Genomic DNA, 26662 nt, shown 5'->3' on the forward strand with positions numbered 1-26662 from the left:
ACGTAACGAAACACAAACATCCAGGACTAAAATATACAGTGACACTTTTGATACTTTCATGGTCAAATTCGAAAATAATTTTGGACAATTAACCAACTAACCGGCCTCAAGGAGTAATAACTACAAGGTCATTCGAAGTCAATAACTCGCTATTAGCTGGAACTGTTTCAAGGTATGATTGTAAGAGTGCTTCTGCGTGGCTAAAGTTTTTAAACAGGATTCTTTTTTTTCTTACCTCAACCCTGTCAACCCGTCTGTATATGGATTATGGGATTATTATGCTGACTTCCATGCATCAATTGTTTCTCCTGGAATTCACAAAAGGCATTGGCGTAGCAAGGAACAATTAACAGAGCTCATCGCAGTAATAGAAGTGGGCCACCAAAAGAAGGTCTATAATAACCCACGCCCAACCATAGTTTTAGTTTAGGTATAGCCTGGCATCTCTTTGGCACCATTAGACGCCCTACAGGATATGGCACTCTCAGGTTTTCTCTGTTGTGGACAGGATTTCATTTGACTTCCCATTTTGGGTATCGGGAATACTTTAAAACTGTACTGAACAGTATTCACGATGTAAGGAAATGCCTAACATGATCTGATTTTTTAAACTTGTCCTCCAATACTTTTAATAAAATGTCAAGGCTTTTGTCACCGTATATACTGAAACGAAGAAGCCCATCTGGATATGTAGGTGAATAAGCAATATGTCCAAAGAGCACGTTGACCCGTTCGGTTTTTTTACTGAGCATTTAATATCGATACTAGCCGCTTCGCTGGCCAACCCCCCCCCCCCCACCTTCCCTTCGGGCCATTGGTGGTCTCATCGTTTGTACCGGACAAGTTACGATACTGCAAACAAAAAAGTATAAATTAATTTAAACGATGGACTACATTATATAGTGTTTGAAGTTGCACTAGTTTTGTGCTAAATCTGGACGACTTGCAGAAAACGACACCGTTCTATATCTGCCAATGCGAGAAAGCTAATATTATACAAAGAAAATTGTTATGAGTCTGTGTAGTCTGTATAATGCAACCTCTATAAATAAACTGGACTGCCTTAACTTCAGGAGATTTTGGATTAGGCATAGCTTAAAAATATTAACTGGAAAAGTAATCGTAATACCGGAACACCTTCTGACATAACTTCCTGAATCTGAACCATTTGACCAATAGAATTATGATCGGGATTGGCGTAATAGCCAAACTGACCTTGTTTTTGCGAGTATCTCTTCCTGAGTTTATCGATACATTACCTAGGAGATTATAACACGATCAAGGAAATGTCCATGAATTTGATATTGACCACCGTTTGTTTATTTCATTGTTTTGTTTTGAGGTTACTATATAAACAAATTATGATGTGTGATTTGGCAAGGGTGTCTGGCATTAATCCTTACATGAAACCCTGACTTGTACTATGAGTACAATTGATATTATGAGTACAATAGACTACCTTGGAATGAGTACGATTACTATAGGGTAAGGTATGAAGCGCAAGTATATTATATGACTATAGTATCCTATGCTTCATTTCTAAAGTACATGATAAGGGTGAGAACAGACATGCTACAATATGAGTACGAGTACGGAATGAATATATTTACCTATATTGGTTATTTTCTCGGCAACATTCCGGCATGATATTTTTCTTATATAGACAAACCGATAGAATTTGTAGGCTTGTCGGAGAAAGGTGTTGATACGTTTTATGGTAAAAGGTCTGTCAATTGCTCGTGTAAGATGTGTTGTGGTTGTTGTACGTACCGTGCGGATTCTATATTCAATACTTGTACCGCACCTCTCCACTTTACATGCAAAATGAACAAAATGCACCTTTAGTTTCAATTGGTATGGGTCGTGTGCCCCACAGGTCCTTTTGATGGAACCTTATTTCCGTTAGAATGACAGAGTTATGAAATTCATATATAGACGGAAACTTATACAGTATGGTACGGTATGGTCTGACACGGTACGGTATTATATGGTACGGTGTGGTACGGTACAGAATGGAATAGTAGGGGAGGATACGGTACGCTGCGATACGGTACGGTACGATTCCCCATGATACGGTATGGTAGGTACGATATGGTACGGTATGGTATGGTATGGTATGGCATGGTATGGTATGGTATGGTATCGTTTGGTACGGTACGGTACGGTATGGTACGGTACGATTCCCTTTGGTACGGTACGGTATAGTATGTTATGATACGGTATGGTAGGTACGGTATGGTACGGTATGGTACGGTACGATTTCTTATGGTATGGTACGGTACGGTATGTTATGATACGGTATGGTAGGTACGGTGTGTTACGGTACGATACGGTATGGTATGGTCCGATACGGTTTGGTAACGTGTTCTTCGTACAGAAAGGCATGCGTAAGCATTTCACTATCTAGGTTATAATTGACGTTTCGTAGTACCTTCCCAATCCGTGGATCTTTCCATTCCCTAACTGGTTCAGTGATTTCACATGTGATGAAACAAAGCAATAATAACAGTAAATTAATACGAAAATTAACGAAAAGAAGAACGAGGAACAGTGAACAACATCTGTATCACAGTCCTCTCTTCTAATCAATAAAAAGGGTAAAGCAGTATGTAACTGAAAGGAAGAGTTTAAACGATCATAAAGTGATTCCTGACTACTTTCATGATGACGTATGTGAACGCATGCGTCAATTTGAAACGATGAGGCATGTACATGCTTCAACGATGAGGGGTATTAATGACTAGTTTCCTGTGCTTAATTAAAAACAATTATTTAAGCTCACTGCTGCTTTACCACTTTTTATCTTCCTCAATTTCCTCAAATTACAAGCGAAAAAATTGACTATAAGGCAAACTTGGTTGCAACGTCACGTATTCAATATAATCATAGCTCAAACCTTAAAACCTTAAAACTCATACCATACCGCATTTTGATACTCAAAAATTGAAAGTCAAAGAAGAAAAAAGGGCTAAGGTTCTCTTAGTTAATTAATCAAGAACACAAACTTTTGAAGTTAGACATCTTCGCGCATTAGGTTGCGGCTATCTTCCCGGTCGAAGAACTTTGATCCTTCCTTTGTCCAATTAATAGTTTCCTCTTCACCTTCTTCAGAGGTCAAAGTACTTAGTTGATGGCGTCTTTCATCCCTCTAAGAAATAATAGATCGTCTCGTCATCCAAACCGCAAATAGTATATATATATATATATATATATATATATATATATATATATATATATATATATATATATATTTCGATTCGAACCACGGGCCTCCCGCTATATATATATACATATATATATATATATATATATATATATATATATATATATATATATATATATATAGCGGGAGGCCCGTGGTTCGAATCCCGGTGGAGGCTGAAAGTTTTTTCACTGTTCTTGATTTTCCAACTCATTACGATTTTCATTTATATATATATATATATATATATATATATATATATATATATATATATATATATATATATATATATATATATATATATATATATATATATATATATATATATATATATATATATATATATATTTATTAGCACTGGCTTGATTTCAAAGAGAAGTCACACTTTCCCGTTTATTCTTCAGAAATATATCCTGGAAAACTCCACCCATTTATAACGGCTTCGGAAATGGAACTTTTGAGACTTCTGCATTTATTCATTTGTTTTTCTTGACCTCATTTTAGGGTAGATCATCTGATTCAAAATGTCCAGAGGGTTAAATTTGTGGTAATATCTTCACAAAAAGTTCTATTTCCATAATTAAAATCTTATTTAAGTTAATCATATGTGGTTGAAAAGATATTAACTAAACAGTATACCTGCAGAGATTGTGACTTTCTTTCATTTTTCCAAGAAGAAGCTTCTTGTGTTGAGAAAAACCGCCGAAATGTGAGACGAATTTGATAAATGTTATGAGAAAATAATTAGAATAAAAAGATAAAGTTCATGCAAAAGGTGGATTTCAACCAGTGCTATATTTCTAAGAAATTACTGTATAAAGATTTATCTACCGCGATGCTGCAACGAAGAAAATCGACTGGTTAAAGTTTAATACCATACCAGCTCCATGGGGCGCGGTTCTGACACAGTTGGGTATATTTTAAGTCATGTGGATAGCTAGGGCATGGTGTCATTGAAAACTTACAGCATTAGATGTTAGTTTTGTTTACATTCTAACACATCTGTGAAGTTGTCACATGCTGTGACATCCATCTTTAATGTCCAACACTAAAAAGGACGTCATTTGCGATACAAATCCCCATTGGATGGTTGACTACATTACCCAAATGAACTTGCTGACATCAATTGTGTGGGTTATATCGTCTCATAATTTTAATTTAAGTTTGGTTGTGTATTTACATCTCCCGCCATGCAAATATTCTACCACAGGGAGTAACAGTTAGTTTGTCGTTTTAGGGACACAGCAGATGTTTACCTCGATGAACTTCTGATTCTTTTCAAAACAAATCATACATCTAGATCATGTATACTTGGAAAATGTATATGTAAATGTAAAGAGTACTAGCACTACCCATATATGTTTGAATCTGTTTCTGGCGTCTCTTGGCCCAAGAACCCACAAGAGTAGTCATAAATTACAACAGGCCACTACAACAGCGTTTTCACACTGACTGTATACGGGCTTTTTATCAAACAATTACAAATTCAGGGAGGAATTACTCTGCATTGCATTTGATAAATTTCACATATTGTGAGGCTTTTTCAGCATCAAGATTCATCAAAGCTTTACCGATTATCGTTCAAAATAACAGTGTAATTGATAAAGCGTAGTCAGCTGAACATGGTATTAATTACAAATGAGTACATATATATATATATATATATAGACACTTCTATATTATTATAATCATATGCTAAAAATCGACTGGAGAATATTAGAAATGTTTGGTTACTTCTTCTGTAATCGAAATGAACAGCGGCATAGCTAACCAACGAACTGTAATATTGTGCACGGGAATTTAATTTCTATATTACGACATAGACCTTTACTTTCATAAGCCCCATTGGCTTACACACTAAATCGGTAAAGTATTATTTTGTCTAAAGCCTTGTAGATTATCCCTAAAGGAAAGTAACGCCGGTAAAGCCACCCGTTCATTGTATATAGCTGACACTCTGGTCTACATACAATTTTCAAAAATATTATTTTCATGTAGATTTTTATCAACGAGAACCTTGCAATTGTTCGTCACCTATAAACAGACCTCGCTATTCATTTTACCGCGCTGCTCTTTGAAGGCCTAAAGTGGGCTAAATTGCCTCATTTTCCGCAACTTTTACATCACATGTACTTCCACTTGTAAAATATGATATGCAAGTTTTGTTGCGTATGGCGCTTTTCCTGAAAGAGAACATTTGCGGGTGGATATACTATTTATGGGTTATATCAGCATTAAATATAAACCAAAATCAACTCACAACGCTGCTTTGAACTATCGTATTCGTTGTACATGTCTCCACCCCCTCCTCCTCCCCCTTCCCTTCAACATCTATTCTGGTCTCTACCCCTAATTATCAATAAATGAGTAGCAATATTCACATAGAAACAGTATGTACTAATGTTTCACTGCCTTTGAAGCAATGCCCTACACATCAAGTATCCTTAAAAGTTTGTATGTCTTCTATACGGTACGAAGAGATTCGTATCATTTTAACCCCAACAAACTAAAATATATGTCCTTGGACTCTTGAAATGTAAACTACTTTTGACACGATGACAGCCGGTCATAGATACTTTTTCCCTGAAAATCAGTACAATAACTTCAATTGAAATCAAACAGTTGCGTGCGTTGTGTATTTAAGTGTCGTTTCCCTTTCAAACTTATTTTGAACTTTGGTTAACTTTTCTCATTTTGTATGACATTCCACAGTTAAGTTACACAATTACATTATGAAAATATTCAATAAATGACACCATATAAATTAATTTAAGTTAAATAAGACAGTAAATATTACCAGTCGCAAGGAGACCTTGCTATACATTGATAATTCGATTCCAAAGTGATTTTTCCTTTGATTATATAGTGACGTCACAAATTAGTGGCTGTGTTTGGGGAATACAATAGGGAAATGGCCGGTGTGGCAAAGGCCGGTGACATTCTGTCTTCTATGTTAAGTTACATATCAGGACATGTTAGGCAAAGTAATGAGGTGTTTGTCATATTCCTCTGTGATTTTATAATTTTATAACTATCGATTTCGGTCTGCCTTTATTGAATTATAACAAAGCTACAGAGCGTCCTGTATAATTTTGAACATGTTAACAAAACGAACATTTTGCTGGGTAAATTTGTACTATAAAAAAAAAATATTGAATCACCCATACATTGTATGACACTGTATAGGCTACACCAGCAATGATGTATTAAATGTACCGTAATCAATGCAGGACAATTCTTATTCTTTAGTAGCTTTTTCATGGAATTTGGTGAATTCTTGTCCCGTGCCTGCGACACAAATAATCCCTGCTGTCAAAACTAGGACGAACTTCATACTTGTTATGTAGGTCAACATGAGACCTATAATGCTAGAATATTTCTTGTCCGGACTAGTCAAAACTTAAAATCTTTTGTGCATAGTTATGCTACATGTAGGCTATGCTACATGTAAGCTATGCTGCATATAGGTTATGCTACATATAGGCTATGCTACATATAGGCTATGCTACATGTATAGCTATGCTACATGTAGGCTATGCTACATGTAGGCTATGCTACATGTAGGCTATGCTACATGTAGGCTATGCTACATGTAGGCTATGCTACATGTAGGCTATGCTACATATAGGCTATGCTACATGTAGGCTATGATACATGTAGGCTATGCTATATGTAGGCTATGCTACATGTAGGCTATGATACATGTAGGCTATGCTATATGTATAGCTATGCTACATGTAGGCTATGATACATGTAGGCTATGCTACATGTAGGCTATGCTACATGTAGGCTATGCTACATGTAGGCTATGCTACATATAGGCTATGCTACATGTAGGCTAAGTTTCATATAGGCTAAGTTTCATATAGGCAATGCTCTTTAACAAAATGTGGAAAGAAAACACCAAGCCTGTTTTGATATTCTGGTCGTTAGTTTGTTAGCATAACAAATTAACATTCATTCCACAAACTGAAGACCCATTTAACAATTTTGAAGATTTTCGGATTCCTTCAAAGTATTGGAAAGGATGTCTGAATGACAAAATTTATAGACTGAGTTTGCATTAATAACAACTTGGTTATGATTGCATTCATGATCTTGGTTATGCATGATTGCGTCTTAGTATAGGACAATTTTACAGGAACCTATCAAAATGTCAATTCTATTGTTTTATTCAACAAATCAAGTAGATCCAACATGTATACCCAGTAGATTTAACATATAGATTCAACATATACCTTCCTAATGTGTCGTGCATAATAATCGTGGGAGAAACAAAACAGTTATACTCTACAATCATTTGGCCGATTTTGTGTTTCCCTTTGATAATTACCGTACATTTCCTTTCAAAGCACTCACAAATGTACCTGAATACCACGAAACGAAACATGATTTCGAACATGATTATCCCAGTCTCCGAATCTTCTTTCATTGTGGTCACATGATCATGATGATATTATATCCCTATGGTCGATTATGCAAGGTCTGAAATGAAAAGAGACTATAGTATACAATTACAACCAGTATTGTATACACCCAATATGTTATAATTCATAATTCAATCGAGAAAATGGCCAAGAATATAATAAACCTGCTACCTACGACGTTCTCAGATTCTTAGTGTCCTGTATAGGGTTTGATATTCGCAGATAATGTTAGTAAAACTGACAGAAATAAGATTTTCTGATAGAATTCGACTTTTCCTCTTTAGTTTTAAACTAATGCACTATATATATATATATATATATATATATATATATATATATATATATATATATATATATATTACCTGCATCGCCGACTACGTGAAAGCAAAAGCGATCTTAAATCTATTTCCATCACCAAAGTGTTACTAACGTGTGACCTTTGACCTTATAAAGCCTCACAACCACTGGACATCATATCAACTTGCATCAGATATCAACTATCCGTGTGTGGTCTAACCCTAACCTTAATACTCCAACAACTGTTTAATTCGTTATGATCCTTCTATGATCACGTGTTCCATACAAACCAATCATCACCAATAATCGCTTCGACGAATAAATCACACCATTTGTACCGTCCTCGTATTTCCCGGAACACTGAGTTAACATCACCAAATAATAACAAAGATATTTCCTACTTTCAGAAATGTTTCCTATGTTCTTTCCTTTTTGTTCATTCATTATATAGATACTTATCGATCCATCCATACATACATTCATTCATCTATCCATTCGTTCATTCATCCATCTATTCATACAGCAGGTCATCAATTTACCAATTCACTCATCCATCCGTTCATTCATTCAGTCAGCCAGTCATCAAGTCATCCACCCATTCATTAATTTCTTCTTGTATCCATCTATCCAGTCATCCATTTGTTTAGCCAGCCCGTCGTCCATTCAACCATCGATTTAATTATAAATTTATTCATCCATTTATTAAAGCATTTATTAATTGTTTAATCCATCCATCATTCATTCGTTCATTCATTCCATTTCTTCTGTGACTGTTGCTTTACTGGTTCGATGGTTCGTTTGATTTACATTTGTTGAAGTTTGTTTTTTCTCCTTCGCAAAGATACTCCAAAGAAAAGTTTCGTCAGACACGTCTCACCCAAAGTTGTCCCCCTGTCGGTCTGACCTCGAGTCGAACAACCTTATACTAGATACAAACGTTTCCCTTGCATACTCCCGACTTGTAATTTGAACTTGGAATAGCCTAAAGGTCATAGTATTTCATGAAAGAAATTTGTAGTAATTTACCAAAGAACGCTGGACCTGTAATCAAATTCTGTTGAAAGAGCAGCAAACTATTGAAAGCACAGAAAAGATGAGATTACAGACCACTAATTAAATTGATTGCCGACGCGTCAAAGGTGTTTGAATTGGAACGGTAAAACGTTTGAATGGGTCAGTATTTAACCTACCTTTACCATCAACTGTCTCGTTCCTTCACAGAGTTTTTTCTTTTCTTCATTGTTGACAGTTTTTGACATATTTTTTTGATCGTTCAGAGGGGAAAACGTGACGTCCGAGCACGAAAACATGTCAACTGTTTTGTCGTTTGACTGTAACGAATAGCATACCTTTATGGAACGCCAAATGCTTCCTGATTATTACGGACTTAACAATAATATTTTAACGTATTTCTGTAATTGTCCATGTTGTAAACTGACATGTGACAGAAGTAAAATATATATATGTCGCTGCTGTAAAATGATTTACTCATCATTTACAGTATCCAACTGGTGGCGCTGGAGCTTCGAACAAGTATTAAGCCACACCCAGCCCTGTGTTATATTTATCTATATCACTTCACAACAGTGACGTTCAACTGGAACTTTGGCAAATTTTCTAAGGTTTTTTAGCCTTTTGTAATATGCACACCAGTAGTCTCATAATGATGAAACTAAGGTATACCGTTCCCTCTTTCTTTCAACTCCACTCAAAAATTAAAAATTGCTGTAGTTATAGCAAGGCCTTTCGTGTAGACCTATTTATAGCCTGAATATGCCTCAGAATGCAACATTACAAATCCAATGTTTTTTTTCTGGGCATGAGACCCCAGTCCCTCCCCCCCACCATATATGGGAGTCGGCTTTAATGACCCCAAAGTCACATCCTATTATTTTCAACATCCTGGAACCACCGTCCCCTGAATATTACGACCCATCAGATAAAGTTAATTCAAACATGCTGCTACATACATAGACCTAACAGCACGTTGAGAAGGTGGTGCCATCCCTATACCTGTATGGGCACACAGCCAAATACCATACTTATCACCATTAATTTGAAGTGATATGCTCCGAGTGCAGTATAATTTACCAAAGCTACCATTATACTTTGGACCTAATTTGGATGTCGCAGTTTATTTCCATAATTGGATTTTATTTACAGACAGGAGGAGGTTTACGTGCACATTGGAGCCAGTGGTCTAGTTGGTCCAGCTGTTCGAGATCATGCGGTGGGGGCGTGGCAGAGCAGACGAGGACGTGCCTAAGAAGAAGACGTGGCCGAGCAAAGTAAGTAGTTAAAGATAAAGAAACATTTCCTCATTAGTGAGAAGCTAGTATATGATAAGTCTGCCATAAGATACATATGGCAGTGAAAAGTAAGAATTAAATCAAACAGTGATGCGTCACTTCAGTTAGGTCTATGTTTTACATTACTCTAATTTGATTTTCCCGGAAGTAAGTAACTGACACTTATATCGAGGGAGAACATCCACCATCAGTAAATCAGTCAACATCCTTATACTGAAGAAATGAGTGTTTAAATTTTGCAGAACTAGTACCTATCAAAAGTGTAGGGCTTACATTTGTCGAAATCACATGGAACTGTCTACATCTATTCCGCTTTGATTAGACTATTGTGCTTCCTATTTTATGATAAGCCATCGTAGAAATCACTGTTGATAACACGTACTGCACTCTACAATTGAATATTAATTGGTATAATGAACAGGATTATGTGAGAATCATAATGTGTTCCATGCTATGAAGTATCATGACTATACAGTAAATAAGATCATCTTTACGTGATTGTTACCATGAACATTATAAGAGAGATGTTTGCAACAGTCTGCACATACCCTCTAGAAAAGCATGGAGTGTTACGTGCCATAGACCTCTTCCCTAGAAGCCCTAAGCGGTTTAGTTGACCCCCATGATCCCCACCTTGCATCGTAAGCCTGGGATTAGTTTACATTAAGTCGGGGACGAATTAGACCACTGCTACGGGTGTACATCCCGCCACCCCCCCTCCTCCCTCACCGTATATATTCAACATCTCACAAAATTATTACTAGCCTACTTTATAGCACATTCTTTCGTTTAATCTTGTAGTTATAGATCTAATTTATTGTCTAAATATGCCTCATATGACGCCTACACTATATTATTTTCTTCTGGAATACACTTAATATTGCAAATTAAGTAGTATTAGGAGTAAAAAATAGTGTCACGAAAGACAGTCCGTTACTTCTATACCAAAGCAAGTAAGTATGAGCATGTCTATTGTTTGAAAGTCTGTCACAATATGACTATATTTACACGGCAGGACTCAACTTTGTTACCAGTGGTTATCATCGCTTTTATTGGAGCTATGTAAAACGATCATTAAACACACTTTGGAGCACGATTAACATAGGTCAGTGAAGCTACATTCAGTTTCTGTCATATTTTTTATTTGCTGTCATCAGCAGTGCCATATACCTCCCCCACCCCACCCCCCCCCGCGCCCTTCAATAAAGAATCGGTACATTACACGGCGGGGATAATTTCCTCCCTGATTGGATACCACCATCCCCACCCCCCCCTCCCCTACAAATTGATCAACTCAGTTGACACAAGTAATGATTAGATGTCACTGTTGCTATTTCTATACCGACCCTTCACATGAATTGCGACACCTCATACGCATGTGCAACCATTGGTGAGTGACGGGGAAAAACAGGACATTATACGGAAACACATTGATCATGCGTATATCCTACCGTCTCTCTCTGTATTTATTTAGCTGTACGTTGCTCATTAAGATATTCAACTATTCATCTCAATAATGAAATTATTACCATTGACCATTATCAAGGGACTTTAATATCGATTACTACCAACCGACCTAAGAAACAATAATTATTCTAAATACGCCCTACAACATAAACAAGAAGGCGTATAAATGACCAGTTACATGAACTGAGAAACAGATTGTACCATCGGTCAAGTTGCAGTTAAATGTCAGAAGACTTCGTTTGTAACTTAACAAAAATTTAATAAAATATTACGGCGTTAAATAAAAACACCCTTAAAACATATCGCCAACTCGTCAGAAATCACAGCTGATTTAATCAACAGGTATAACTTCCCTAAGGAGAAAAATATTTGGTATTATTTTACTTGATGTAAGCTCGCGGTGGGTTTTACGACGGGTGGTTAAGTGGTCAAGGCATATACAAGTTCACGCCTGTAAGAACAAGCTTTCCAATTGTGCTTTTGAAGGGAAGATCACAGAAAATGAAAGTAAATTTTGTAATGTTTTGTATATGTCTTGTGGGGTAGGCATTTCAATGATCACGTGGACCACAGTCAAAATTCGCACTTAACTAGCGGGCCTCATCACCTAAAGATGCTTTTGTTCCAATGACGAAAACTTGAAATTTGAACAGAGTTCTCCATGGTCATTGCTCGTATAATGTATGTTGAGTATCACTCCCCAATTAGCTCCGTTTTGCAAAATCCCCACGTATTACAGGTTTTCCCAAAAGTACATTCCCGGTACTTATTTTCCAAACCGTCATATAAACATTCAGAAATGTTAATTAAACGTTCCTGATCCTGTTTAATTAATTTATTTTGTGGGGGATGTTCGTTGGAGTTTATATAGACAGATTACATTTCAATGTGGTTATAAAACATATTGACCATTTATTTACCAGTTGGGCCGCTTTAGTTTTATCTTAATTACTAAACGGTCTCATCCGGGTTACAGCACGGTATTATCATTCTCATACCTGACTGCTTAATCTCCAACACGTTCTAATTATCTGTCTTTGCGTTTGCGCTGTTGCGTCAGAAGTTCCATGGTTGTCAGCCCGCCCTCGGATAGTCTACCAAAAGCGGGCGGTTTGTCTATTTTACAGAGAAACTTTTCAACTTGGAAAGTTCGTCCAAGGATACGAATTTGTTTATTTGTATATTTCAGGTACAGTCAATTAGAAATAACAAGGACACTAGTATAACCTACTTACTTAAAACGTGAAAGGGGAAAAGAGGGCGCTCTCCAAGAATGAATATGTACTGCATTACAGTATTCCAGTCACAGAACTTCAAAACTGAGTTTGAAACATCTCAAAACTTGTGTAGATTGTTAGTACTATATAGCTGCTAACTTAAGCTTGCTCAAATTTGCTAAATGTTTCCAAAAGACTTTTCGTGGAGATTATGACCATCCTATTTACTCCGAAACATTCAGGAGTGATATATTGTATACAATCATAAACAAAATACCACAAGCAAAAGATTTCGGAGCATGTATTCATTAACAGATTTGTTTCTTGTTTGACAAATATAATAAACAGACATCATTAACATTTGTCTACCGTCTACATTGCACAACTTGAGCGACATAAATGTTAGTGAATTTGCCCAGTATGTTGGTTGTCCAATGACCAGATCACAATGTCAGCATAACAGAACATGCATTCTGTTTAAAGTAATATGGCTCTCTTCTATTGCGACACCAATGAAAACAAGTTATCGCGTTTCATGAAAAAACTTCAAACAATGTCTGTGAAGTATCATACTGTGAGATAGTGACTCTCAGTTAACCGTAAGTGGGCGGTTGAATGTTCTCGGTAACTACCGGCTGCTGTGTATCATTCATGTTCTCGACTGAATGTATACCTGATCCAGGGAATCTTATCTCACTTGACGCCTCGGTTGGCGGATTCCTTCTCTAAACTATTTATTTAAGTGATATCATCTTGCGTTCGTGACTTTGCCTTGAATACTGGTCCAGTCAGTCAAACGTCTTTGTAGTATCATAAAGGTCACAACGAGTGCGTCAGTCGAGAGGGGGTTAGTTATACCTTAAAGTAACAGTGGTCGCGATTGATAAACGCTGAAAGAATCTTCCTTTATTTATTTACTTAGATTTGGGTAAATACTCAAATATTCGACACTATATATTTCATACAAAAAGGTTTGCTTGCTTTTCAGCATATACTGCCGTACTAAAGTAACTTTACAGTACCGTATGTCTTCAGTAACATTGCAATATACAACGTTCTATACACACGTCTCCCCGTGACGGACACGTATGAGACGTTCTCCATTCGAACAACAGTGCATACTACTACGGTATATCATGCTAAAATAGCGCGATATATACACATCGATTTATACACATTGATATATACACATTGATATATACACATTGATATATACGATATACACGATATATGCGATATATACACATCGATATATACGATATATACACGATATATGCGATATATACACATCGATATATACGATATATACACGATATATGCGATATATACACATCGATATATACACATTGATATTGACGATATATACGGTATACACGATATATACGATATCCACACATCGATATATACACGATATATACGATATACACGATATATGCGATATACACGATACGCGATATTTACACATGAATGCATCATGTTTGTGTTGTGGTCTCTGTGTTGTTTTATTGTTCCTTAGTGTCCCTTTAAGATTCATATTTACCCAACCATGCATTACACAGATCTACAACTGAATCACTCAACCCCCCCCCCCCCCTTCTACACGAAAAGGTGATCCTTTGGGTGACCTTCAAATCAGATGGAAGAAAATGGAAGAAGAAAGAAGCTGCGATTTGAAAATTACAGATCCCTCTGTAATAAGAGTAATCGTAGCCAAAGTTTATAATTAGATGTAATATATACCTGCTCCCTGTATAAGCGGTACTATTGAGTATATAGTCCATGTAGGTATCGGTGTAAGTATATCCAGATAAAATTGCATGGTGTAGGCTTACTAAATAGCAGGCTAGTTACGTGAGTACAACAGCTGTCTGTATTAGTACAAGTAGAATTTCTCTTGGTATGAGTACGAGTGCAAGGCTCTAATAGCTCTTACTAGAGCACGAATAGTTATTGTATCTACTAGATCCTATATTAACTTTACATAACGCCTACTGAGTACAGGAGTACACATCCATGAAAGTGAGTACAATTACAAGCAATAATGTATAACAAATTTATGCAAGAGTGTTACAAATAGCAAATAGTAAAGCAACTTTTTGAGTTGGATTACTAGTGTGTGGTATTTCTTTCCGAAACTAGCGGGTAAGATTACAAGAAGTCAAACTAAGACATCCTCCCTATATTATTGTTTTTCTCCCAAAATCGACTTTAATTAGCAAAGAATGATACAATTGCTTCTACTGTTGAGTAACTTTGTCTTCATTACTAAATATCACATTGTCTTCTTCTAATCATCTCTTCTTTAAGTAGATCCATGTTACAGAAGATGATAAACCAAAATTTAACATTTGTCGGTTTTCTTGTGCGCATGCCCACGTGACGTTCATCTTAATTGGCACGTGATGTTAGCCAATCGAGTACGTCATTTGTATTCTAAAAATAGCTCTAAGCAATCTAAACTACCTATTATCATTTCACCGGCCACGTAACAGCACGTCAACTTCCGATTTGGTTAAATTAATTGACATTTTAATTAACCTATTAATAAGAATTGTAACCTTGTGAGCCTGTTTATTAATCTAGGTAAAAGCAATACATTGTTATAGTTTTTACTTCGATAAATGCTATTTGACGTTTACTCGTTATTTCACATCAGAACCACTTCACCAGTGCAATCCCATCGTGCTAAACGACTCAGTAATTATTTCTTAAGGGTTTAGGAAAAGTCCCGCAGGAAACCACCTCAGCACACAAAGAAACATTATGTCAGAATATCCATCAGAAATCCGGAAACAGTCAATTTTGGCAAGGACTACGCGATCAGAATAATGTTGTGAATAATGAGTTTACCGAGTTCTCACTGAAAGGTCCTAAATTAAAAAAATGTTTACGAATAAGATGATTTGCAATAGCGCCTCCCCGATGGCGCTGGTTAATTTCAATCAAAATTGGTATATATATATATATATATATATATATATATATATATATATATATATATATATATATATATATATATATATATATATATATATATATATATTTATATATATATATATATATATATACGCTCGACCATTTCCTACATGCATGGCTTTTCATCTTGTGCTTAAACAATGAGAACTTTTTGCCCGTGCATTATGCAAGATAACATGGTTTAACCCTAAGCCGAACATGTTTGCCGAAAGCAAATGCATAAACTTAACTACTTCGAGACAATAAGAGTGTTGCCAGTTGCCACAGAAGATAATATTCAAGTTTTTACATCAAGAAAGTGACACAATTTAACCCTGAAAACATCGTTAGTGCAAGCTAATATCGACGTGTTTGTGCCCAACTGGTACGGTTTCGCGTGAGCATTTAGCATAATGTAATTACAGGGTCATTACAAGTCTTATATGCTACTAGTTTGTAACTGTTACACTTACTATTCAGATGGAATCAATAGTGACACCCAAAACAATTCAACTGAAATAATTGGGCTTAAGCAAACGTTCTTGGACTTATCGACGCCACCGTTATATAAAAAAAGATTTTAGCTACGTTAAGTCAATATTACCCTAACCCACTGTTTCTTAAATACAAAATGAGGGTTAAATCCCAAAGAATGGACAAAATGCCCTAAATCCTTACGTTAATCACACAGTTCCTTCACCTTAATTGATAATTAAAGTCCCGCTTGGAAGATTAAATACTTTGTTAATTGAATGCTGTTATCGTTGTCCAAGTGGTTGCCTAAGTAAACTATTTAAGTATAATCATAATATATAATGTAAATAGTCCTTGTATAGGGACTGTAAGGGTCATTAGCACCATCCTATACGTTCTCGGATCGCAGCTAAATTTAGTACAGTTGAGGCAGCCAATTATGTAGATAAGATTGTATGTGTCCATGTAACAAGCCTTAACATACAAAGGGTAGAAACTAAAGAAATGAAGAAATGCAACGCATGCAATTGGTCTACACACAATAAATGGGATGACCGTTGCTGTATAGCGCCATCTTTTTGCAAAGTTTCATTTACGTATTTAGAGGAAATTAATCAGTTTTACTCAAATTTTATACACGTCATTATGGCCAGTTCTCTGGACAATACCGACTGCTGCCAAGTTCAAGCTTCAAGTGACCCGGTTGGCCTGTTCAAGGCCCTAATCTTGTAGATCAATGAACAATCTACACTTGAAATGAGTAATGAGTTCCTTATAAAAAAGCGCTAATGAGGGCTGTTTATGATCAGCATAGCGTGTGCAACGGAGGGGAAGGGGAAGTGGAAGGGGAGGGGAAGGGCAGAGTAATTGGACGATGGGGGCCATGGACCCATATCCACCACCAGTCGAGGAATTCTTTACCTCCAGACGGTGAAGAATTCACTCCTCCGGGCCCAGAACGAATGCAGCATGGATATTGAGAATACCCGTACGGAGCTAGTATGTATGTTAGTTCGTAAAGGGCAAGACGAAACAAACAAAGAAATACATAGACAGGGTTGACTAAGCCAAGAACTAAAATTTGAAATGTTTCGAGTTCAGTCGACAGACTATAATATATCTTCTATTTATATAACATCATATATACACTGGCGTGTGATTGTGGGAGGTGGTGAGGAGCAAGGGCGGCGGAACCGGGGGGGGCACAGGGGGCACGTGCCCCCCCCACTTTTCCTCAGGTTAAAAAAGTGCCCTTTTCTACATAAAAATTGAGGTAACTCAAGTTAGCAAGAGGCCAGGGAACCAGAATGAACACTCGGGAAGGGCCGTTTCCGGCCATCTGAGGGGTTTGTAAAACCCAAAATTTTCTTTTACGCCCCGCGCCAACCGATGGTGGCGCTCCGCTCAGATAGTCGTGCATACAACTTTGCAAATCCTGGCTACGCCCCTGACTTTTAATGAATTTCTGTGGGTCAAACTCAAAGCTATTTCGAATGGAAAAAAATTTGTTAAGATATATTAACAAGAAATAAACTCTAATTCGGAAGATTCCTACATTAGCAACTAACATGATTTCACCTCATTTTGTCTCAAAAGAAAACTTGTTCCTTGTTCCCAATTTGCACATTGGATATTGCAGTGCTAGTATGCATATTTTCCTTGGGGGGGGGGGGCGTTGATGGAGTGATGTGTATACGCAAATAAGATAATACAATAAGGGTTATAAAGGGTACTAATAAAGGGTACTAATATAAGGCTGCATCAGTCCAATCGAATTTCTGCAAAGTGCCCTTTGATGTCGGTGCCCTCCCCCCCCCCAGATTAAAAGTGCTTCCGCCACCCTTGGTGAGGAGAGATTCACACTTTATTACAATCAACACCACTCACACATGTTTACATCCCGTTCACTGCATGTTTGGGTTAAAGTACTTTTATGACGTGTGTTAACATATACAATATTTCGGTAAACTTGAAAGTAAAAAATGAAACTTTAACAAGATTTAATTTAAATTTTTTCTCTCTTCTTCCTACAACTGAATTGGCAGAGCAGATAATTGACAGGTTTCGTTTTCAGTGTGCACTGACCTAAACAAATTTAACATCAATACAATTCAAATTTTCATTTAAAAACATCTTTTCGAATGTCCGAATTGAAAAGAACACATGATCTTCTCTAGCAGAATTGATGTCGTAAAACCGAATTATCGAAGTGAAACCGTCCACGATTTATGAACACAATATAACAGCCTTTGCAATACGTAGATTTATTTGTTATATTTTTATCAATGATTATTTACTTGTTTGTCTTCGATGTCATGAAGGGATGACGTTGTTCAAACGGCGGTTCTATCACGGCTTTGATATTCCCCAAGGGGACGCGAAGAAATATCCGCTGACGTACTGTGTAAAGAGCTGGAAATACTGTTAAAGGGTGAATAACCCCCACATCACGCAACCTTTGTTTGTCGCGCCTTGCGGGTTTCTCTTTGCTACGGAAGAGCATAATGAACTTTAAAAACGAAGCTGCCATATACACGGCTTCAATTTGAATGCAGCAAGTGACGAAATAATCACGACAATATCTATTGTGAACCCTCTAGATTTTGTATAATATATTATGAAGTTATATATGAAGTTTAAAGCAAGGACTCGCCTAAGTTATAATCACTCTTCAGCTACCTATATGAATTTTTAACCCGAATTGCGGTTCATTGACAAAAGTAAAGCTTTTCCAAGTATAACTAGATAAGAGTCAAAGTTCAAACGGTTAAAATGAAGATTTTCTTTCATTGAAATAATAAAGAGGGTAACAAAATGACAGTAACATTTTGTATGTAAATTAATGATATCTTTCAAGACATTGTTTGCTTACATTGTGTAAACGAGTAAAAATTTCAATCATTAGAAGTGTGCCATGCCGGGTCGGCGGAGCCGGGCCAAGGGGGGGGGGGGAGACGTATCCTCCACTCCCAGTGGTTCCCTTGAATGTTCTCTCTTTACATAAAACTTGTTTGATATAAGAAGTGTACCCTTTTCTATTACGTAATTAAAAAGCGCCTTCGTGTTGGAAATTAAAACAAAGATATCTAAACAGTGCCCTCAAGTTTATAAACCTAACAGCTCTGTGGTATTAAAAGTGCCATTTTGTTGCTGAATTAAAACAAAAACTAATTAAAAATTGCCCCGTTGATCAAAAGCATAAGAAAATAGCAATTGTAAGAGTGTCCTCCCCCCCCCAAAAAAAAAAACACATTAGAATACTAGAATTTAGATTGGGTTTCTGAAACGGTTTACAGCTAATTGATGGCCCCTCAAGGTACCTGTATCTACGGTGTTTTTGTTAAGCAGGTGAACAACGCACCGCTTACTTATTGTTGATTATCTCTAATGTCGTTTCATATCGTTTCGTTTTGCTTGCTTTTTCACCGTAGTTTTTACTATTGCTGTCCAAGGGGGTTACAATAAATCAAAGATTCATTTTACTGACTTGAAAATATGGTACTTCGCTGACCTACTTTCTGACTTCCAGAAGTTCATGAATTTCGTGAGGTACCACAGGCTGCAGCAGATTACGAATACTTCTGGACGAAAATGAAAGGAAAAGTGACTGACTTGAAGGTATAGAAGTCACTTTTAATTTGAAGCGTTATTATATATATGCCGGTATATACCCAAACGTGAAAACGAAGCTGCTCTAAACTTGAACTACACCTGACATCACCCACACAAGAGTTCGTATCTTTATTCTCACACCAGACATAATGACGTTTATGTGACAATGACACCCAAGTGACACCATCTTTAAACGAGGAAGATCCGATCCTGACAAGGCTAGTTCTAATTTTAACGGGATGAAATCACTCAAATTGGATTAAACCCATGACAAGAAAATAAATAGCACAGATGCGTGAATGCCTCTTCACTTAACGCCATATAGTTCACCCGCGCTGTCCTATAGAGACAAAAAAAGTAGAGTTTTAAACGATAAAAGTTCCCGGTAAGAGTAAATTTGTGCCTATCGCTAATGGTTGTTCTGATCAAGGGCCATCAAATAGAACGATTATTTTGTATTTTCACCTGGCCTTAGATGCAATTTGGTGCTCCAAATGAGATTTTTTTTCTCATTTGGAAATGAAAAAGGGGTTTTCTGACTTGCGAACCGGGGGGGCGGAATGATACTTCCGCCCCTCCACATTTTTCACTGGGGGGGCTGGCGCCCCCCAGCCCCCCCCCCGGTTCCTACGCCCTTGATAACATCTCAATAGCTGGTCTTGAGACGAAATCCGATTATACGATCATCTCGATAAATGAACTTGAAGCTCCACATATATCCTTACATGATAATCTGTATGATTTATAATACCAACAGGGGCATACACCTTAAGAGGGTCTCTTGGTAAACTCCTTCATTTCGAAACTATCGTATTAGTTCTTTCTAGAATATTCTGGTGTCCTAGGGGACAAATCTTTTGGGTGTTGGGTGCGGGGGGAGGGGGGGATCACTCGAAGATTAACCACATAGTTCTATGTTTCTTTCAGTTATTGGTTAATGTGTATATTGTGCATTTATTGACTACAAAAAGGTTTTCAACTATATTTTCTTTGGGAAAATGTGTTGGGGCTAAAATTAACGGTTAAGTAATGAATGTTATTTACTGGCTATATGCATATGAAATGCCAAGTCGTGGATTATGAAATTTAATATATGCGGACAATTTCTTTTTCTTGGGTATATATCGTAACCTAGGTATCAGAAAAGGCGTTCAGTTCTATTTGCTCTGTTTACTAAAATGACCTTGGCAGTTTTATAAGTGATTATTATGATAGATTAAGCAGTACAATCCTGGTCACCTAGACAACGGTTACTTGGATGTCAATCTATCTTAAAACTTGGCGGTGCGCAGACGAAACGATCGTCTTATATAGCTGCATCAGACAAAAACTAGAAAAACTGAAATTTGGTTCTTTGGAAGAAAGTGGAGAAGTGTAGGGCTACAAACGATTTATTTTGGTGATAAATTATTGAAATTGTCGATATTGTAGAGGATTAAACATACCATGGTGTTGGACCAACTTTTAGTTTTCACGATTGTTAAGTGCAAACACCGAGTGACTCAGGCATATAAAGCTCTGTCAGTCTGCTTACTAAATCTTATCATCACCCTAAGCCCCCACTCAGGTATGTATTACCCCAACTTCTCAGATCAACTAGTTATTTCACCTTTCCCATAGGCCTATATGGTATTGAGGTTTTGAGGATATTAGAATCTCAAACCAATATTTTACTTTAACTTTTTCAAGCATACTTTCAAAGTTTAAGGGAGAGTGCTCAAACCGTGTGTGACTTTTGGCAGTATACGCTTGGAGCTTACCATTATAATACCAGAATTACTGAGACGGTGGAGAGGACGGGTGGGGGTAGATGGGGGAGGGGTCTGGACTGCTGATTTCAAGTTGCTTTAAAGATAATTAGAAGTGACCTATACGGTGGTTTGGGTGTGTGTTTCTTCTTTATTTTTTTTTATTTTTTTTTGAGGGAGGTGCGAATGGGAGGGCGGGTCGCAGACTACAGGATACTACTTTAAAAATCAATTTATAGTTCGGTATCATAATAACATTTGTAAATGATGTTTGCAACTTTGCATCATCGTCTTTGCCATTGTCATTAGGTCATCTTAATCATCGTCATCATCGTCGTCCTCAAAGATCGTTATATCATGATAAACATTTAATCATCACCCTTACTCCACCCCACCCCACCACGCCCTACGAAAACCCCCGTCCTAGTTGAAAGTAGGATATTTGACATCACATACTATACAAGAAATGTTCATCTCATGTGTCCTGTTTTGAGTTGTCACCCCTGTTCCTTTGCTTGTTTCGTTCATTGTGATCGTTTCATGTGGGAGTCAACTTATAATAAACACCAAGCCACAGTTATGAGGTAAATATCCTGCAAAAGAAAGATAACATTGTTACAAAATATACTAAGATAACAAGACTAATATATTCTTTTTTTATTTGAGGTGTCATATAACTAATCCGTGCTCACAAGCCGTAGATAACGTACACGACAAACAAATTCCTCCCGAGGTTATAGAAAAACTAGTTCACCAATAAATCTTTTCATAAACCGCTCATATGGCTATAATTATTGTCCAATCAATTTAGCGCAAGTTTTGTATCCGGTCACACAAGATGGCTTGTATATTGGAAGGCTGTTGGGGTGGGGGGGGGGGGGGGTGCTTGCTTGCTTTAGCCTTAAGGTAGACTCATATTGCCATAAATTATACAATTTTGAGGTATAATTGGTAGTTATATGGATTATTGGTGAGATTTAAAGTACAAAAGTTAAAAAAAAATTATAGAGTGTATTTCCCTCTTTTTATTCACCTATATATACTCTAGAATTTAGGCATATGTCCAATAACAGGATAACTAGAGTGTTGTAAATCTATGTTGCGACATATGTCCAATAACAGGATAATCAGAGTGTTGTAAAGCTACGTGGCCCGTGTATCACTCGGTTCTACTGAAATGATGACTTTATATATGGAGATGTTTAGTAAGTGATATTCCGACTGAGTTTCAAACTATAGATCAATGTTTTATTGTTTTGGTTTCATGATAATAATTCCGTCTCTGAAGTAAGCTACAGATCCGGAATTCAGGTTCAGGCACAGACCGGTGAATCCGTCACTTCCTCGCGTTTAGTACCTATAGGCCTAAATCGTTTATCTAATGTTTCGTAAACTTCTAATAATATTGTTCTTAAAAATCATATATGCAACAAGGCACCGCAGGATTATATCCGACGCTATATGTCCTTGATAAATACATGCATAAGAGATGTTTACAATGAACTTAATATTAACTTGTCTGATTTATGCTTGACACTGGCTCAGCAATGTCTCGTTTTTTTTATTTTTTTATTATTATAACTGTTTTTTGTGTGGTGTTAACACACAACCAATAGCGGATACTGAACAGCTATTGATGATATTTGAATATGCTTTGAATCAAAGATAAAATGAATTAAAACTATTCAAAAAAATTGAGTCAAAACTTCATTGTGAAACATTCTGACCTGCAAGTCGGAAAATGCCTAAAACTCTGCCTGTAATTTGTCTCGGACTTGTTCTGCCTTATATACTTGCGAAAACACTATAGATATCTCTTTAGCTTAGGTTGAACGGCGAATAACATTTACCTTCTTTATATCCGTCTTTTACATATAAATTAAGGTTACCATCCCCAAGCGGTTCCTATATACAAGAGTCTAACCATATAGCGTCAGAGATGACTCAATGATACGGTGCTGCTTTCTTGGCAGTCTCTCTGTTCACCTGAAGATTACAATCTCAGTCTTGACTCTACTTTATCATTTGACCTAAAATTTCTAAAATGGGATCAACCCTGCGTCTGTCAATTCAATGCAATTTCCGATACTAGCTTCCTTCCATTTTACATTGACTTTTTTCTTAAAAACAGAAAGAAAAAGAAAGATAATGTTCAAAATATACGAACCACCAGGTACCGTGCATTCTAACTATTTAGGGCAATAGGACTATACCCACGTCAAGGACCGCGCTCAACTTCCTTAAACGTCGGATTGCTTTACATATCGTGACCAGGAATCGCGTGTATATATACGGACCAGTGAATTTGAAGTCATTCTTTATCTGATGACGTTCAATATTTTGAGTATAGTCAGTTCAGTTGTATCGAACAATCCGTCACTCTTATTTTTTCTTTATTTTCCCCCACCACAACCCCCCTCCCGTTTTGTTTTGATATACGTTTGAATACTGATTTATCAGTTGTTCCTCACCCCATCCCCACCCCCACCCCGAATATGCTAGAATTAACGAAATTGGACGCAATAGTCACCCTTGGACTTGTCCCTGCAATTTTAAGCATAACAACAGTTCAAAACAACCAAAGTACTTCTGGGTTTTGCCCCCCCCACTTCTCCCCACGGCGGACAGAATGTTACAATATAAAATACAAGTTTATGGTAAATATATACACAACAAGCATGTATATATACGGTACAATCTAAACCGTTGAAAATTCTTCAAAATTGTTTCAAAAGTTGCATCTAAGTACCGTCCATTCCCCTCCCCTTATCCCTCTCTCCTGGACGACCTAACAACCCCCTTCCAGTACCAAATGTAACAAATGCTCCCGCGTGACATAGGATGATGAGAGATTGGTATATGATTCGATACAATGAATGATACTTTATGGATTACTTGTAGAACTAAGGTAATTATGGCATTCATTGGATATAGCATATATCGAATGTAAAAAGACATCTTCCTTATGCAATCGTACCTCAAAATCATGTCCTATTTGCCGATTTGTGATGAGGTCCATTAACCGCATAGAAGAGAATGTGTATTTCTATTAATACGTATCGCCCCGAGAATACTGCCGCAAATCAAACTCACATGGGTGGGATGAAGGATGCAAGGCATTTTAATCTGACCCCTATTATACCTAAATTAAATAAAATTCCTGGTATAACTACTGAAGAAGATGAAATCGCTCTAAGAAATGGCGGTTCTCTTCCATATTGCATTGCGGTGTATAGTGTGTGACATAAATTAACACCTGCTATTAGTTCGCTACGCCTTATGGTATTAACTGCTCGCTTTAAATATATTGTGTTTATTAAAATGATGGATCTGCACTGATTTGCGTTACAAGTTATTAAGTAAACAAATCGAGTCAATAATATTGATTATATTGGTGAAGCATCTGGTGATCAGGAAGGTAGTTTATATACTCATTCACTTTCCAGTGACTGTTATGTTATTGTTAACATATTTATAACTGAAATATCGTATATATAGTTTGCACATCTGTATAGTCCCCATAACCGCTTCCTGTCGAGCCGCATTTTACGGTGAACTTGTAAAATCCAACTTACACCATAATTGACCGTTATAGATACATGCATGAGGTTTGTCTTTTTTGTGTGAATATTGTTAATAACAGAGTTTAATGAATACAGAACTTTACCATCTATTTCCTTTTCTTTCTTTGCATTCTATAGATCGATGCATACAAGCAATCATTGTGTTGGTCTTTATAAGAGATACAAGATGTGCAATAAAAAGGTAAGTGACCGTTAATTCCGAAGTCTCTTTCTCCTCCTTCCCTCCCAGACTGGTACCCTATAGTCCCTTTCTATGATCGTTCATGATCATAGAAAGGGACTATAGATATATATAGTATATATATATATATATATATATATATATATATATATATATATATATATATATTTAACCTTTTAAATTTTAGACAGGTTGTTGACTACATGGATGAGAGAGCCCCTTTGCTCAAGACCCCCATATACTGAAATTGGGAAATACGATACGGGGAACGTATATATGGGCACATAAAGGCCTAAATGAGAATTCAGATGAAGATAGTTTCCATGTTTCGTTTTCTCGACAGAATTGTCCGGAAGGAAGCCGGCCTTTCAGAGAAGAACAATGTGACATGTATAATACCATGCCTCTTATGGATATATTGTACACTTGGGAAGCTTTAATACAAGGTAAATTGCTCATTACAGGATAACCAGATGAACCGAAGGCGTCAGTCTATTCTCTTCCATTCCCGCTCTAAATACACACATGCACGTGCACACATACTGCAATAGGCCTATTCCTTTTTTAAATGTGTGGGCATATGTACAAAGAGTCATGCAGGTAATTGAGTCATCCATGTCATTAAGATAGTGCTACTTTAAATATATGTCAGTTTCAAATGTCATTGCTGACATGTTATAAACACCCCTTTTATGTAGTTCAGGCCTATTGTACCAATCCCCATGCAACCAGACCTGTCACAGTTACAACTTGCGGTGTCTTAAATTATCAATGGGTGTTTGCCATATTTTAACTTCGACTTTTTCAGCTTTCTGCTCTAAACGCACAGTGAAAATTAACACCGTTCTATGCAATTTTCATATTAATAATCATTATTTTTTATTGAGTTATCTGTCGATAAACACTTTGAGCTGAAAAAAAAATCGCAAGATGTTTTTAACGAGTCCATTGATTCTACAAACTTCATTCAAAATTTGCAAGCCCCACCCAACAGATCATGCGCCAATCAAATCTCTCTGTTTTGTTAACGACCGTTAGGCCTGTGTGCTAGCCTGTATAGGTCCATTCTCCGTATATATCTTTCTTTCGGCCTTATCGACATAGCTTGCGAAATTGTGTCATTTCCTTCCCTTGCAAGGAACAAACAGGTGTTTTCATACGTTTCCTCCGTGAAATTGGGTCCAAAAGC

General features: G+C 36.8%; 1 protein-coding gene across 2 annotated transcripts in view; it reads left to right on the plus strand.

Annotated features, from left to right (window-relative positions):
- The window catches only part of LOC139979222 (thrombospondin type-1 domain-containing protein 4-like), a 159777-nt gene that overhangs the window by 63266 nt on the left and 69849 nt on the right, over positions 1-26662 (plus strand). For both annotated transcript variants that reach the window (XM_071989980.1, XM_071989982.1), the window contains exons 4-6: positions 10090-10214; positions 25410-25473; positions 25817-25919. In XM_071989980.1, the coding sequence (XP_071846081.1) occupies positions 10090-10214; positions 25410-25473; positions 25817-25919 (292 nt within the window). The remainder of the gene's footprint in view (positions 1-10089; positions 10215-25409; positions 25474-25816; positions 25920-26662) is intronic.

Source organism: Apostichopus japonicus, chromosome 13, assembly GCF_037975245.1.
Source record: "Apostichopus japonicus isolate 1M-3 chromosome 13, ASM3797524v1, whole genome shotgun sequence".
Lineage (NCBI taxonomy): Eukaryota > Metazoa > Echinodermata > Holothuroidea > Aspidochirotida > Stichopodidae > Apostichopus > Apostichopus japonicus.